General features: G+C 29.0%; 2 protein-coding genes across 2 annotated transcripts in view; both read left to right on the top strand.

Annotated features, from left to right (window-relative positions):
• LOC111039520 (probable chitinase 10) overlaps nt 1-3,197 on the top strand; it is a 31,791-nt gene extending 28,594 nt beyond the window's left edge. The window contains exons 9-16 of the mRNA XM_022323068.1: nt 60-250; nt 317-534; nt 637-932; nt 996-1,143; nt 1,217-1,402; nt 1,465-1,587; nt 1,675-1,876; nt 2,673-3,197. Coding sequence (XP_022178760.1) covers nt 60-250; nt 317-534; nt 637-932; nt 996-1,143; nt 1,217-1,402; nt 1,465-1,587; nt 1,675-1,876; nt 2,673-2,890 — 1,582 coding nt within the window. The 3' untranslated portion in view covers nt 2,891-3,197. The remainder of the gene's footprint in view (nt 1-59; nt 251-316; nt 535-636; nt 933-995; nt 1,144-1,216; nt 1,403-1,464; nt 1,588-1,674; nt 1,877-2,672) is intronic.
• A 9,120-nt stretch (nt 3,198-12,317) lies between these two features.
• Nucleotides 12,318-15,288, top strand: part of LOC111039519 — a 58,731-nt gene continuing 55,760 nt past the window's right edge. Inside the window, exon 1 of the mRNA XM_022323065.1 lies at nt 12,318-12,927. Within this exon, the coding sequence (XP_022178757.1) occupies nt 12,898-12,927 (30 nt within the window). The 5' untranslated portion in view covers nt 12,318-12,897. The remainder of the gene's footprint in view (nt 12,928-15,288) is intronic.

Here is a 15,288-nt window from a genome sequence, read left to right as displayed (position 1 = left end):
TTTGTGTTAGACTTAATTATATAAAGATATTGAATAATAAATTAAATTTATTGTAATAGAGAAGAGCTCAGAGGAATAAAAAGAGGTAAAGAGGATATTGATTGGTCGAAGGTAGCTAACACTATTATAGCTGAAACCATTACTAAGCCGTCACCAATTAAAATAAGTGTCAGTGAAGTATTATCTAAAACCAAACCTTCCAAAATTCAAGCATCTACTGCTATACAGACTGATGTAGTTGACATGAATGGTAAACATTTAAAAATTTGAAGTAATAACTAATAATGGTTATTATGTATTGTGTTATTTATTTTAGTTCGAGCCCCTCAAGTTATGTGTTATATGACTAGTTGGTCTATTAAGAGACCAGGTGCTGGGAAATTTACTCCAGATAACATCGATCCTTCATTATGTACTCACGTAATATATGCATTCGGATCGTTAAAAGACTTCAAATTAACATTTGTTGACGAGAAAGATACTGAACAATACAAAGAAATGATGGCTCTTCGTGAGAAAAATGCTAATCTTAAAGTAAACATAATAGTTACTGAATATTAGATTAACCAATTTTATTTTGTAGTATCGTTATAACGTCATATCCTTATCGACCATTAATAATGTTGTTAATTTAAGGTGCTCTTAGCTATTGGTGGTTGGGCATTTGGTTCAACGCCATTCAAAGAACTGACTGGTAATGTATTCCGTATGAATCAGTTTGTGTATGAAGCCATTGAGTTCCTTAGAGAACATAAGTTTAATGGTTTGGATGTCGATTGGGAATATCCCAGAGGATTAGATGACAAAGCAGCATATGTTAATTTACTGAAAGAACTACGATTAGCCTTCGAAGGAGAATCTAAAAGCTCTGGTCTGCCAAGGCTTTTATTGACAGCAGCTGTACCAGCTAGTTTCGAAGCAATTGCTGCTGGGTACGTAATGAAAACTTGATCCAATAAACAGTACTTAGCTAATGTTATTTTAATTTAATTTAGGTATGACGTCGTTGAAATATCAAAGTATTTAGATTTTATAAATGTGATGACATACGATTTCCATGGACAGTGGGAACGTCAAGTAGGACACAATAGCCCTCTATATCCTTTAGAAAGTGCCACAAGCTACCAAAAGAAGCTTACTGTCGTAAGTGAAAAGGAAAAGCATCACATTTTCACATGTTTAATCCAACTATGAACATCAATATTTAATTTTATAGGACTATAGTGCCAGAGAATGGGTGAAGCAAGGCGCCCCCAAAGAAAAGCTTATGATTGGAATGCCAACTTATGGAAGATCATTTACATTAGTCGATCCAGCCAAATTTGATATTGGGGCTCCTGCATCTGGTGGTGGTACAGCTGGAAAGTACACTTCGGAAGCTGGGTTTATGGCATATTATGAAGTACGTACAATTCATAAACTTACGACCATAAGTTTAATATAAACGTTTGAACATGTTTTTAGGTGTGTGATTTCTTACACGTGGAAAATACAACACTTGTCTGGGATAATGAGCAACAGGTGCCATTTGCCTATAGAAAAGATCAATGGATTGGTTTTGACGACGAGAGAAGTCTTAAAACCAAGGTATAGATAAGCGATATCGTGCCTAATTATTTCATGTTGTCTAAAACAGTTTCAAAAGAGAACTAATGACATTATATTTGTTCGTAGATGAGTTGGTTGAAAGAAGAAGGATTTGGTGGAGTTATGATATGGTCTGTAGATATGGACGACTATCGTGGTGTATGTGGTACAGGTAAATACCCATTAATCAATGCCATGAAACAAGAACTTGCCGGTTACACTGTTAAATTGGAATACGATGGACCATATGAAGCCACAGGAAGAAACGCTGTTTATACAACCAAAGACCGTAATTATTTTCAAAACAATATGAATATATAATATTTGTAAAATTAATATTGTTATTATATTATATTATTATTATTATAATGGATCATATATCCATTAAAATAAAATATATGACACTTTCATCTCAATATGAATAAAATTAAAATATAGCACTATAATAATAATATATAATGTATAATATAATATAAATATCATTATAACATATTTCACTCCATAAATTAAAAGTGAAATGTTTTAAAATTTAAGTAATTAATAATTTATGAGCCGTGATTTATAATTATCAACCGTGTTCAATATAAATTTCAAATTATTTTTGTAATATTAAACGATAAGGGTCACACGATTTGTACCCCACACTCTTCTTAAAATAAGCCAAAACAAATTTCACTTCGAGTTAAATTATTAAACATACTTTTTATTGGCTTCCAAACTGATTTAATTGTATTAATATAATATCGGTGCTTAGCTTTTATGAAAGTACCCAGTATCACAAGTCAGAACATAACTTAATACTTAAAAGTTAATAATATTAAGCTAAACATATTATATTTTGTATAGTAAATTCAGTACCTACGCAATTAATGTGCGTTTAAACGATTGTATATTTAAAGAAAACATTATGAAAAATATAATTAAATGTTCATAATTTTTTTGAAAGAATCCCGTAGCAAAATAATTAATTTGATTGACCATAAGACTTAATTATAATATGACTTTAATATGCATCCAAATTGAATATGTAGTTACATAGCTTGAAGAGTTATATTATAATGTTTATATTTTATATATTTATTTAGCGACGTCTGTGACATGTGAAGAAGAAGACGGTCACATATCATATCATCCAGATAAAGCTGACTGCACAATGTATTACATGTGTGAAGGCGAAAGAAAACATCACATGCCATGTCCATCAAATTTAGTGTTTAACCCGAAAGAAAATGTTTGTGATTGGCCTGAAAATGTTGAGGGTTGTATGCAACATACCCCAGCCCCGCCGACGTCTAGACGATAAGTGTGTCATCAAGTCCCAAATTATTATACTTATTATTATATATTTTTTTTTCTTGTAAATAATAATTCAGAATAATTGTTATATTATATTATTTATACCTACTTGACCCCAAATTTATTTTTTAAATATATTTTTCATTGCCAGTATTATTTTGGCTACGTTAGAATTGATAGACATTTCAATTTTAGTTAGTTTTTGTCTGTTCTTTGCTACAGATAATATTTCTATGATTTATTAATCAGTTGTGAAATAATGTAAATTTAATAACTTATTATAAATAAATATATTATTAAAGCGTGTTAATTAATCAATAGTTATTTTTGTCATTATCTCATAAAACTTTGAATTTAAAGGATCAAAATTAATATTAATTTTTTTTAGGAACATTTTAAACTACTTAAAGCAAATATTATATCACTTGTTGTGTGAGAAATAATGTATTTTATTGGTAAAAGTATAGTAGGTAAATAATTATGTTTTGTTATTGTTTAATAATATTTATTAAAATAAGAATATGTCTAATCTCGTCAAGTATTTCTAAACATTATTTTTTTTAAATTTTGAACGTTTTTGATGTTATTTCATAAAAAATATACTTATAGATTATAGTATAATAATTACAAGACATTTATAAATAAATACATATAGCAATATTTAAATTTATATTGAATGATAAAATAACGAATATTGAATTTTTTAACTCAATTGATTATTGTTTTTGTATAGGAACTAGGGAAGCGAAAATATAGTCGATGGTTACAAATTGCGATTTTCTCTAAGTGCATTGCTCAATAAATATTTGATTTAAATTCTCATAATCTATATCTTATATACTTATGTTGTGGTTTTCCCACACCTCATTATATAACAAAATAACACTATCAAATAACAATATTCTCATATGTCTACCGCCGTCACAAATACCTTGAAGTATTGGACGTTGGTTAATATTTTGCGGTTTAGAAATTTTTTGAAAATAAGGTATATAGTTGTACTACCTTACCACCCTGGTATGTACCTTATTAACAGTATACATTGGTTAAATTAAAATGAGTTTTTTTTTAGGAAAGTATTAAATTTGTAAGTGACGTTTAAATTTTTTTCGTCGAGTGGGTTACTGCAATATGGATGTGTTAAATTTGAACTCAATGATATTTGTAATGGGGTGTCAGTCAGCCTAGGATATTTTATATTATATAATTATTGCTATAAGTAATAATAGGTAGAGCAAATACGGAATTGCTCCCCATCCTGCAAGCCATGGCTAACAAATATATTAATGTTATTGCACTTCCTCTACTGATGAAATTCTTAGCTACGTCCTTGGGTGAAATTCATTTTTGAAAAAAAAAACTCAACATTTAAATATCTATTATCATAAAATTATTAATGATTTTTTGGCTACAGTATGAATTACTTAAGAAGTCTCGTAATCAATTTTATACTATTTGTATACTAATTGAATATTTTATAATAATAATAGTTTGAAAATATATATGATCTTACGAATTTTGATAAAATTTGAATTATAAGTACTGAGAATTTTAAATGTTGGTCTTCTTTAAGTACCAACTAGATCTATTTTGTTACTAGAAACTTCAATTGAAGTTGATGATCAGGGAATTTTTTCTGCTAGAAAAAGGGTTTCTAGACACAAAAAATACACATAGTTTTAAAATCAATACATTCATCGCTATAAGCTCAAAATTTAAAATTTTCCTTCTTCAATAATTATTTAGAATAATAAACACATTTTATCAGTCGTATACAATGATTTTACAATATACATCATCAATTAGACGATTTGCTTATAAAAAAATATACCAAATGGCAAATACAATGTTTTGTGCCAGGATAACCATAATAAACGTGTGGATTTTTCTAAACAATTCTTATGTATGTTAAAATTTATTATTTAAATCGATATTCAGTGCATTTTTATTCATGTAGTATTTAGTTATTTTGTATTCCATTATGTAGGCATATAGTGATATAGCTGATACAGGGGGAATATTTAGGATATTCTTGAGTGAAGGAAAATGATATTATGAAAAATTAAATTATTTGCGATCCACTTTAATTTACAGTATAACCAACATAATAAATAAAAGCGGAACTGTAAATTAATTAAATTTATAAATTTGCTAGTATAAAACATTTTTTTGTGTGCTTGCTCAATCGGATAACTTTATGATTACTGAATGAATGAACTACTGATGCATTTTAATAATTAACCAGGTAGGTATAGTAATTTAAAAAAAAACACAGAGGAAATCGACAAAGCGGTTTCTCAAAAAATTCCCGCCAAGGCACCAAATATAAAACATACAAATCTACAGTTACGACTACAGAAGTAAACATAAATGAAGACGATGAAGTCACTCACTATCCAATTTAGTTTCTTGTTTCATTCAACCCTTCAGGCTTGTTTCTATGAACTAATATAAATGCACTTGAACTACCTAATGTTAAATATCGGCACCTCGATAATGCTTTATCGGAATCTTAGAACGTTATTCGTTTTGACGATCAATAAATCTCAGAACCAAACATTCAAAATAATTAGTTACTATCGTAGATCTTCAATGTTAAGTTTTCTTTCATAGTAAATACTAAATTGTATGAGGAACATTCAAGTATTGACTTCAGCATAGATATTCAGTCGAATCTGGGGGAAGGTCAGAATCGATAAAAAAATTACCAAGGATGTCATACCTAGGTCTGGTCAATGATTGTTGGATATAAAGAACCGGAAGGGAAGTTTTCAAGGTTTCTGATCATATTTTAATATTTTATCTTATATCCAAAAATCATATAAAATATTGTGGTTTCAACTATACAGCATGTTGTTAAAACGATTGCAGTATAACGTGGTTGTTATTATTTCACTAAAATCAAAAATTAATACAAAAAAACATTATGTAATAAAGTGTATTACTTTATTAATTATTAATTGAATACAATAATAGTTGACACACACGTGTTCCGAACCCTACAGTAACCCAAGAGTCCCAAATACCCCCTGCTAATAACCACGCAGTTGATGCCATAAATAATTAATAATAAAAAAAAATAATAGTTGAGTAACAAAAAAAAAAATGCCATTGCATACTACATAGCTCATTTTACCTTAGGTATATAATATTATTGAATAACTTTTTAAATGACATAGAAATGTATAAGAATGTATAATGCAATAGGCAACATATTGTACATGAATGCGTCATGTGTTAAGTTCAGATTTAAAAACTTATTAACTAGTATTACGTAGTTTTTATAAATATAGTAAAAAGATATCTTATGATATAATAGAACAAAAATCTAAATACAAATATTTTGTTTAATGTATAACCTGGATTTGTTAAGTATTAAAGTATTGTTGTTTTATGATTAAAAAAAAACTGAAATACTTTTGGAAAATCGTTGGTTATTAATTATTATTATTGCCTATAAAGGTGGTGAATTCATTACAAATTTACATGCTAATTAAGTTTTATTTTTCCTATTTAGATTTTAAAAAAATCTGAATATACTGTATTGGATATCAATACAAAAATTATTGTTTGCTATTATGAAACATAAGTGCCATGTAAACTCTAATGGAATAACTCCACTGGTTATTTTTTTTTTAAAACATAAAATCATTTTTTGAAAGCAAAACCAATTAATCATCTGTGGGCACGAATAAAACGTATATAGATTGAAGTCTAATGTCAAAATAATGCGAGTTTTTTTATCTAGTTAACTAACTTTTGATTTAAAATTTTCACATTATTGGAATAAAGTTCAATAAACAAATGGACAAACATTAGCAGGCATTTAAAATAATTATAAACATTATTTTAACATAGTCGAACTACGTACAAAGAAAAATACTAAAATACTTGATGATTATTACTTTAATGGATAAAATGACAAAAATGGCATAATTATATGATGAAATGAGCATTGTAAAAAATTTTCTGAAAATAGAAATACTTTATGAAGATAAATGGGTCAATTATATTCCATTGCTTCATGGGAAATTTAAAAAATATTCGCTATAACGTAATTGCATCCAAGAATAAAAAAAAATGCAAATAAAATAATGAATCCAAAAACCATAAAAATAGATCTAGAAATACAGGTGTGAAAAATCATCCATATCCGTGTCAACTATAAGAATTTTGGTACTTGATCATGTAGGTATAATGTATATAACATATCTAAGATCGTATCCTTTATAATATTATGTAAATATATATACAATTTGAATAACCGACTGAATATATTGTTAATATAATAATATCATAATGCGTTTTACAGATAAACAATTTTAAAAAAATATATAAAAAATAGAACTGGTCGTAATAAAGAGAATTAATATCATTGTATGATTATTATAATCGATAATCAGAATTAATTCACTCTGAAGTTCTAAAATTAAAACGAAAATCATTCATATCATTGTGATCGCTACCGTTCTAGGCATATTTTATCTGTCTACCTGTGAAAATATTACGCTAGTCATAAATCGAATATGAGATTGGGTTTAAAAATAATCCTGCAGCCAATGTAGACACTACATTTAACAGCATTAAAACATTATACAACATAACATACAATTGGGACCAAATACACAACCCTGTAACGCAATGTGAGTTAAATACACCTAGTCAAAACGTGTGTTTGAAATCGATCAGCCGAGAAAAAAAGGCGGTCTCCCGTGTTTTAATTTCGTTTACCGATAGTATTGTCCAGACATAACGGACTGCGAACTATTCATGTATCATGTGGTATGTGCAACAACAAAACGGTATACCTATCAGTATATACCTAATACCACGGATGTCCCATGCATGTTACACTGTAAGTAGGTACTGCATATTATTAAATTATTACACGTTTGGGCGTATCGCGAATATTATATTATACGTCTATAAAAATATATGTCTTTGGAGTCTACGATAAACAGCTACGGTCAGTGATAATTGTTATTCTGTTTAATACACACAGGAAATAATATTATATAATACACGAGAGTCATACGTAAAACTATTATGCTGTTTAATAGCAGTGTACTCGTATACAGTATTTATTATTGTTGATTCGATTCTCTAGCTGCAGCTAAAAGCATTAGAACTGTCTCTCGGAAAATCAGTTAAAACACATTGCAGATTAATTATTTGCCACGGCATGTTTCTATAATACATCTCATTCGATGATATAATTATTACGTACCTATACCTAACTCCTATATTACAGTAGTTGGGGGTAGGTACCTACGATATTCTATTTAAAGATATCAATGCAAAGTAAATGTATAATAAATAATGATATACAATCAAGTGGGGAGCATTATTAATCCAAACATAATAAGATTCTTTGATTTAGTTTGATATTCTAGAAGCGTCCCGCAAGTTAATTATTATCATGTTTTATACTTACAATCGAAGACGGATAATCATTTTCAACAGTTACAGAAATGCGTAGTCTAGTACCTAATTTATAGTATTAGTTTATATTGTGAATGTGATACAACATAAGTATGACAAAACGAATAACGAAATAGTTTGTGTTTATATCAAGCTGTCTTTGTCATTGCCTTTGTGACTATTGATATTTGATATGCTTGCTATGTATGCAATGTAAGTACAACATTACTATTAATAGTATTGCGGGCATTTTCAGCAGTTATTTTGTAAATAATGTTAATGCATAACTTACGTGATACGTTCATTTTTCGAATATAATCGTATGATATAGATCCGTGTGCCCACAAGTGTTGTATTAGAAGCTGCAGCAGCGTCTGCCTAAACATCATTGATTACGATCGTCATATGAACGATATTAGGAACAGTTGGCAAGATGTTAGCCTTTCGTTACAGTTAAATCGCAGCGATAGAATATTTAACATTTTTGCAAGATTAATTAATTATTTTAGACATAACTACACGCGCAGTCAAACGTTCATTAATTTGCAATACTCACACATAGGTTTACGCACAAACGCGATAATATTGTATAAATAGATACTTACAATGCAATTTATACACACCCACGAACATGTACAGACACTTATATTTATAAGTTATAACGTACATATACACAGTATAATATGATGTGTAATCAAAAGTTAGAATAATAATTATGTTAGATACTTTATGTCACACAAACGATTAATGTTATTGGAAATTTGTCATTAATATATAAGCGTTCATATCGAGCATGACTCTCAGATGCTGCTTTACATTGAATGTTCGATTTTTTTATGAGCAGACAACTATTACAAATTACAACCCATGTACATCGTTTGTATATAAAACATTGTATACAGATGCGTAAACCTTTCATTCTCGTAAACGTTTTTTATCGAAGTACTTTTTACAATACATTAGATATAGTAGATACAATATTATACAAAATATATAATATAAAATTCGATCACATAAAGACTTTGCCGTCAACGTATATAACATGAAGCTCGAAGGAGCGAGTGTAAAATTATTGTATATATAATATTATTGAGAACAATATATTTTAACTTGCACTGGCGAAACGATACAGCAGGCTGTTCTGCGTTACAGCAGACAACAGTTCGTTCTTGGATATTTGTACACAACAATTCGATGAACTACGATTACAGCCCAACTTTGATGCAAAACATGTGATAAAATATAATGACGCGTTTATAAAAATCCGAATGCTTTTCGGTAACTCTATAAATTTAGCAAACACTCTCCAGGGGCGTCCGCATAAATAATCTGCAGCACGATTGCAAAATCTCGAGGATGCACGCGTTGTAGTAAGAAATCGATTAACGAAATCTGGATGAAATCTAGATCTATTATTATTTCAACTTTCCAAATCTCAGTGGGTGCAACGGCGGCACCCTGTGAACACCGCTGTGATGGATGATCGTATTTATTTTTATTTTATGAATATTTCGAGACGCAAGGCGTAATCATTTCCAGTTTAATGTGTCATAACATCATCGCCGGACGTATGTATCTACCTGTATGTATCCATATATAGTATAATATATCTGTTCAGTGTTCACTGGAAATATAGGTTTTGAAACCCATAAAAAACGCCTAATGTTCAGGTGTGTAACGAGCCTACAAAATGTACAGCACCGCAAAAATGACGAAGGTCTCACGCTAAATTGAACGAGATCAGTATAAATAATGTATAATTATGTATATTAAGGCGTTCGCACTATATACTTACCTGCAAATTATTCAAAATATATTTTCTAGAATTATTACTCTGTTCTACACATTTATAAATTTTTTAAGATTAAGTAGCATTACAAATACCATAATAAACTTTGTAACAGTATTTTTGCTAGTAAAATCCTGTGTAATTAATACTTCTGGGGTTAATGGATTCAATTATAACTAACAACTGTTTTCTTTGTTTTCCTTTTAATATTCACCAAAAACAAGAGTAACCTTTTTTTGACTTCATTATTATAACCTTAACCATATATTTTACATGTCTAGTATTCCCATAATTATATTATAATGCATACATTTTTGGTTAATTATTTTAAAAATGTACATCGTTAATTCTCACATCTCATAAACATTAACTTACAGCATATTGGCCATTGTTTCTTCGAATTTATATTTAAAATTTTAGTTGAAATCTTACCAGGAATTTAATCAAACATTTTTGTGCAAAGATCTATCATACTTAAACTTAATATAGACGTAATCATAGACCATATCACATAATATTAATAATGTGTGGACATATTTTGTTTTTCATTCTTAGTATTTTCTTTTTACGCAGGTACACATGTTAAGGTATCAACGGCTGTTGAATTTCTCATAGTTTTACAGTTTGTATTGTTAGTATATTGTAAGTAAATGTAAATGTAAATGATAGCCAATAGTGCATTATTATATATAATATTTAACATAATATATTATTCAACTTCGAAACAAATTAATTGGTTTTCGAAATTTTGTACCTACTATTGTATGTATTATAATTTTGGAATTTTACGTATAACATATTGTTAATAACATGCATTAACCAATATAATTTGAAAACTAAATGTGAATACTTTTTATGAACAATTCTCGTAGAATATTTATAGATGATACATCATAATAAAATATTTTCAACAAGTCCTGTAATCGTACTAATTCAATTTAAATAAACTTAATACTGATCTGTGAATATATGACATTTTGGGAAATCTAGGTAAAAACGTCAATATTTAAAAAATGTAATTATTGTTTATTTATTTTTGGTATAAATTCCAAACTCAAAATATTAAGACTTAAGAGTAACATAATATTACAAACCATTTGTTTATTTTCAGTACCTATGTATAATAGTACAATTTCAAATGACAGTTAACTTTTATTTGATTAAAATATTAAATTATTTTTAAAAATCTATAATGTAGTATATTATTATATTATATGTAAAATGTAAGTACTATTTATACCTATACGGCTATACTAAAAAACTATTTGATTATAAACTACACAAAACTAGCGATTGTAATTTATAATAATGAAGCTAGTTATGTGTTGTTAAATAATCTGAGAAATAATTATTTCACCAAGCTGTTTAATGATTTATTCAAAACAGATTTTATATCACAAATTATATGTTATAAATGCAATACCGCAAGAAGTTGTATTTATACATTTTTGTCATTTAAGCTTTGTACTTATTTGTAACTCGTGTACCTCCTAATTTTTATGTGATTTACAAGATAGTTTACCATAAGGGTTTTCTTGCTTAGGATGATATCTTTCCATAATTTGGTCTTAATATGTTTGTCCAAACTTGATTTTATGATTGACTATCAAACTTGATTTTATGATTAACTATTTTACACAATATTTAAGCTATAGCCATATGGATACACAGTTTATAAACGAATTGTATAAAAAACTTCGTTGAAATTTGCAGATCGCTTAAAAATCGGTTGGCTTTTGGACGTGACGGACGTGATTCGTTCTCAGTCGACCACATACCGCGTTCGGTCCTCAAACACGTATACAGGTATAACGCAGTGTGTATGCACGTACCTATATTATTATACCCAATGCCCATGTATAATAATACTTGGACGTCGACCGCATATTTTGGATTGACGAGACTGCTATAAATAAGTTACATATACATACATTTATGCAGTATGCACACACACGAGTACACGACACAGACCGTTCTTCGCCTTTCGTCATCGCCTCACGACGAGGGTTGAGGATGAGGGGTCAACTCGAAGAGGAATCCAATTTTTTTTTTTGGAGTCTAGAATTTGTTTTTATTCATTTATTTATAATTTTTTTTTTACTGAAAATTTTCGTCTTCTGCCGGTACGTCAGGTGCTCCTCTGGGCGGCCCACTTTTTTTCCCCTCGGGTACTCCGAGGCGGCGGCGGCGGCGGCGGCGCACAACAACAACAATCATTACGAAACTGGTTTGCCCGGGTTACGGCGGCGGCCACGGCGGCATTCAAGAGCATAATACTGGCCGGTCGGAGCACATCACATGCGCTCGTCAGCAGCCGCACACGCACTACCATACTCTCGCGCGGCGTCCGTCTGTCCGTCCCGTTCCGTCTCGTCACGTCTCGAGCAGGCTCCTCGAACTCGGTCGATCTACAAGAACATTTAAACATTTATTAGTCATCAGACCTACATGTGTGTTTCTAAAATGTCGTATTTCGTGGTATCAACGACGCCGTGTACCTGTGTATGATGTGTAATACTGAGTTGTAAGCGAACTCATAAGTCTCGTATCGCCGGGTAAAATTCGTATAAATTATATGACATTTTCTGACGACAAAGTGCGGTTAAAGAGGCTATACTATGTAATACGGGCTTGTCGCTTATAATAAGGGTTGAGAATTTTTTTGTTCAATCTCGCCGTATACTGTTTTAATTTAAACATAATACACTAATACGAATTGCATTTTCACCGTTTGCTCGTTTTTGTTTATGTGCGCTCGGATAAGACGTGTTTGTGTGTGTGTGCCCTTTGCAGCGGTCGCTTAAATGGTCAGGAAACCGAAAGACTTAAACATGGTAAGCTTTTATTTTGTTTGATTCAGTATCAGATTTAACAGATTGTACCCCACTGCATGTGCATGTATTATATTACCTATGTAATGTACCCAATATTTTTAAACCCAAAGTGCGTAGTTTGGCTGAAAAGGAGCTCAGGAACGGGATAATATTTACTATTTATCTATTCGCATTTCATAAACATAATATTTTAAACTCTACATCAAAAATGGCTAAAGATACGAATTGTACAGCATATACAACTGAAGTCAAACTAAAAGGAAATTGATGTAAATCTTCTCAAAATCATATTATATAAGTAGGTACCTAGGGCGTAAGTTTGAAAATTAGTTAAAAGTTATAAGGTGCAACCATTTTTTTGAATAACGACCCCACGGCCCACATACATGAAATAAACAAAGATCATCTTGAAAATCAAATATTTATTTAGTATTTTATTAGTTGAATAAATAAAAAACAAGCATAATGGTTTGATATAAACAATATAATATATTATAATACATATTATATTGCCGATATTTAAATTCGATTTAATCTTAATTGGTAATACATTTATTTTTGCTATTTTTTATGCTGTACTCTGTATATAAGTATAATTTACTAATTCCTCGACAGTCTCAACATATCATAATTATTGTGTTGTAACTGAGCCAAATATCGTAATACTTTTTACACGTTTTATACTCATTTGACATATTCTGTACACCAGTACACTGATGATATATCGATTTATTTATGCATAATATTACATTCCGGAAATACTTTATTTAAACTGAGAAAATATTTATAAAAAGGTTATACCTGGTTGTCTTTAAATCAATAATAAATAATAATCTATATAAATAAACTCTTTGAAATTTAATTAATTTTCAAATTGTAATAAATCAGTAGAAAAAAATCGTTTTCAACTGAATATTTGTTTCCTATGATAAAACATAACTATATAAAAATAAGGAGAATTTTTTTTACATATTTATTATTATCATCAATCATATTTACAGCAACATTAAGTTGTAGTTATAAAACCTCGATTTTACTCCAATACTTTAATTTTGTTCTAATAGTTTACATTGGTAAGAATGTAAATCATAGACTAAAAGGTTTATATAACTATGATAACTATAGAAAGATAGATCACCACAAAAAAATTGTATCATAATATAAAACATTAGATTGTTACATTAAGCAATTAAAAATGTAAGCATATCAATCGATTAAAAATAATTCATTGTTGTATAGTATTACATTTTTTTTTGTGTTGTACGTACATAATTTATTTCATAAATTATAACCACTGGCCAACGTTTACAACAAAACCGCTATTTTATATGAAAATGCAAGAATGTGAATTTAATTGCTTTAGCCCAGTTTTTTTTTTATTAAATGTCCGTAGCGAATAGATGGGTACCAGATTTTCAAGATGAACTGTGTCAGCACATTATATTATCTTATACTAGTTATCTTATACCTACATTTTATTATTTAACATTTAAAAAAGTTGATATGGTATGTAAAATGTAAATGAACGGTTATGATATGATTTATTACTTTAATTCTTCCCGACGATTAAAGACAGAATATTATATTACGTGTTTATAATGTAATTGATTATTATTATTACCTGGCCAGTGATCGGAGAACATAAAAAAATAAAAATATTGTGCTGCCTATGAGTAAATTGTTTATATTATGTTAGAAATTCATTAGTGTTTTTTTTTTATACATCCACAGTATGCAATTATTTACATATTATACAAGAGAAAAAAAACTCGTACAAATAAAATGATAAATAATTTAATTGAGAGTTTCAAAACACGTATGAAACTTAACTATTAACTTCATAGTTCATGCTGCAGTGCTATTGAATATCGAGACAGTAAAATATTAATACCCTCTTATTAGGGGTGTGCAAAAACCGAATAGCATATACAAGCTCAAGGTTACATCTACTAATGATCGGCCACATCCGTAATTACTATATTTGATATCGTGGAAAAAAAGAAACATCGAAAAAATAATATAGGTAGAATATATGCACACAATAAATTATGTAGTTACGCTATATTTAATTTTAGTCTATACCAGCTAGTTATTGTCAGGTATGTTACACGTACTTACTTTACACGTAGCCATTTAGCCATTAAATATGTAGATACCCATTATTATTATTGTTATTTTTTCATCACGTCTTCATCTATAAGTAGTTATATTAGTACTAATAACTGTTTTAACAATTACACAGTTAGCCTACCATAATATACAATGCGTATACTTATAAAAGTATTATTTGCAATAAGATTTTCTTAAATTATTTAATACTATTGACAATGATTTATAACACGTACATAATATAGATATAAC

The sequence above is a fragment of the Myzus persicae genome, unplaced genomic scaffold (genome assembly GCF_001856785.1).
Source record: "Myzus persicae strain clone G006 unplaced genomic scaffold, MPER_G0061.0, whole genome shotgun sequence".
NCBI lineage: Eukaryota > Metazoa > Arthropoda > Insecta > Hemiptera > Aphididae > Myzus > Myzus persicae.
This window is presented reverse-complemented; position numbering and strand designations above follow the sequence as displayed.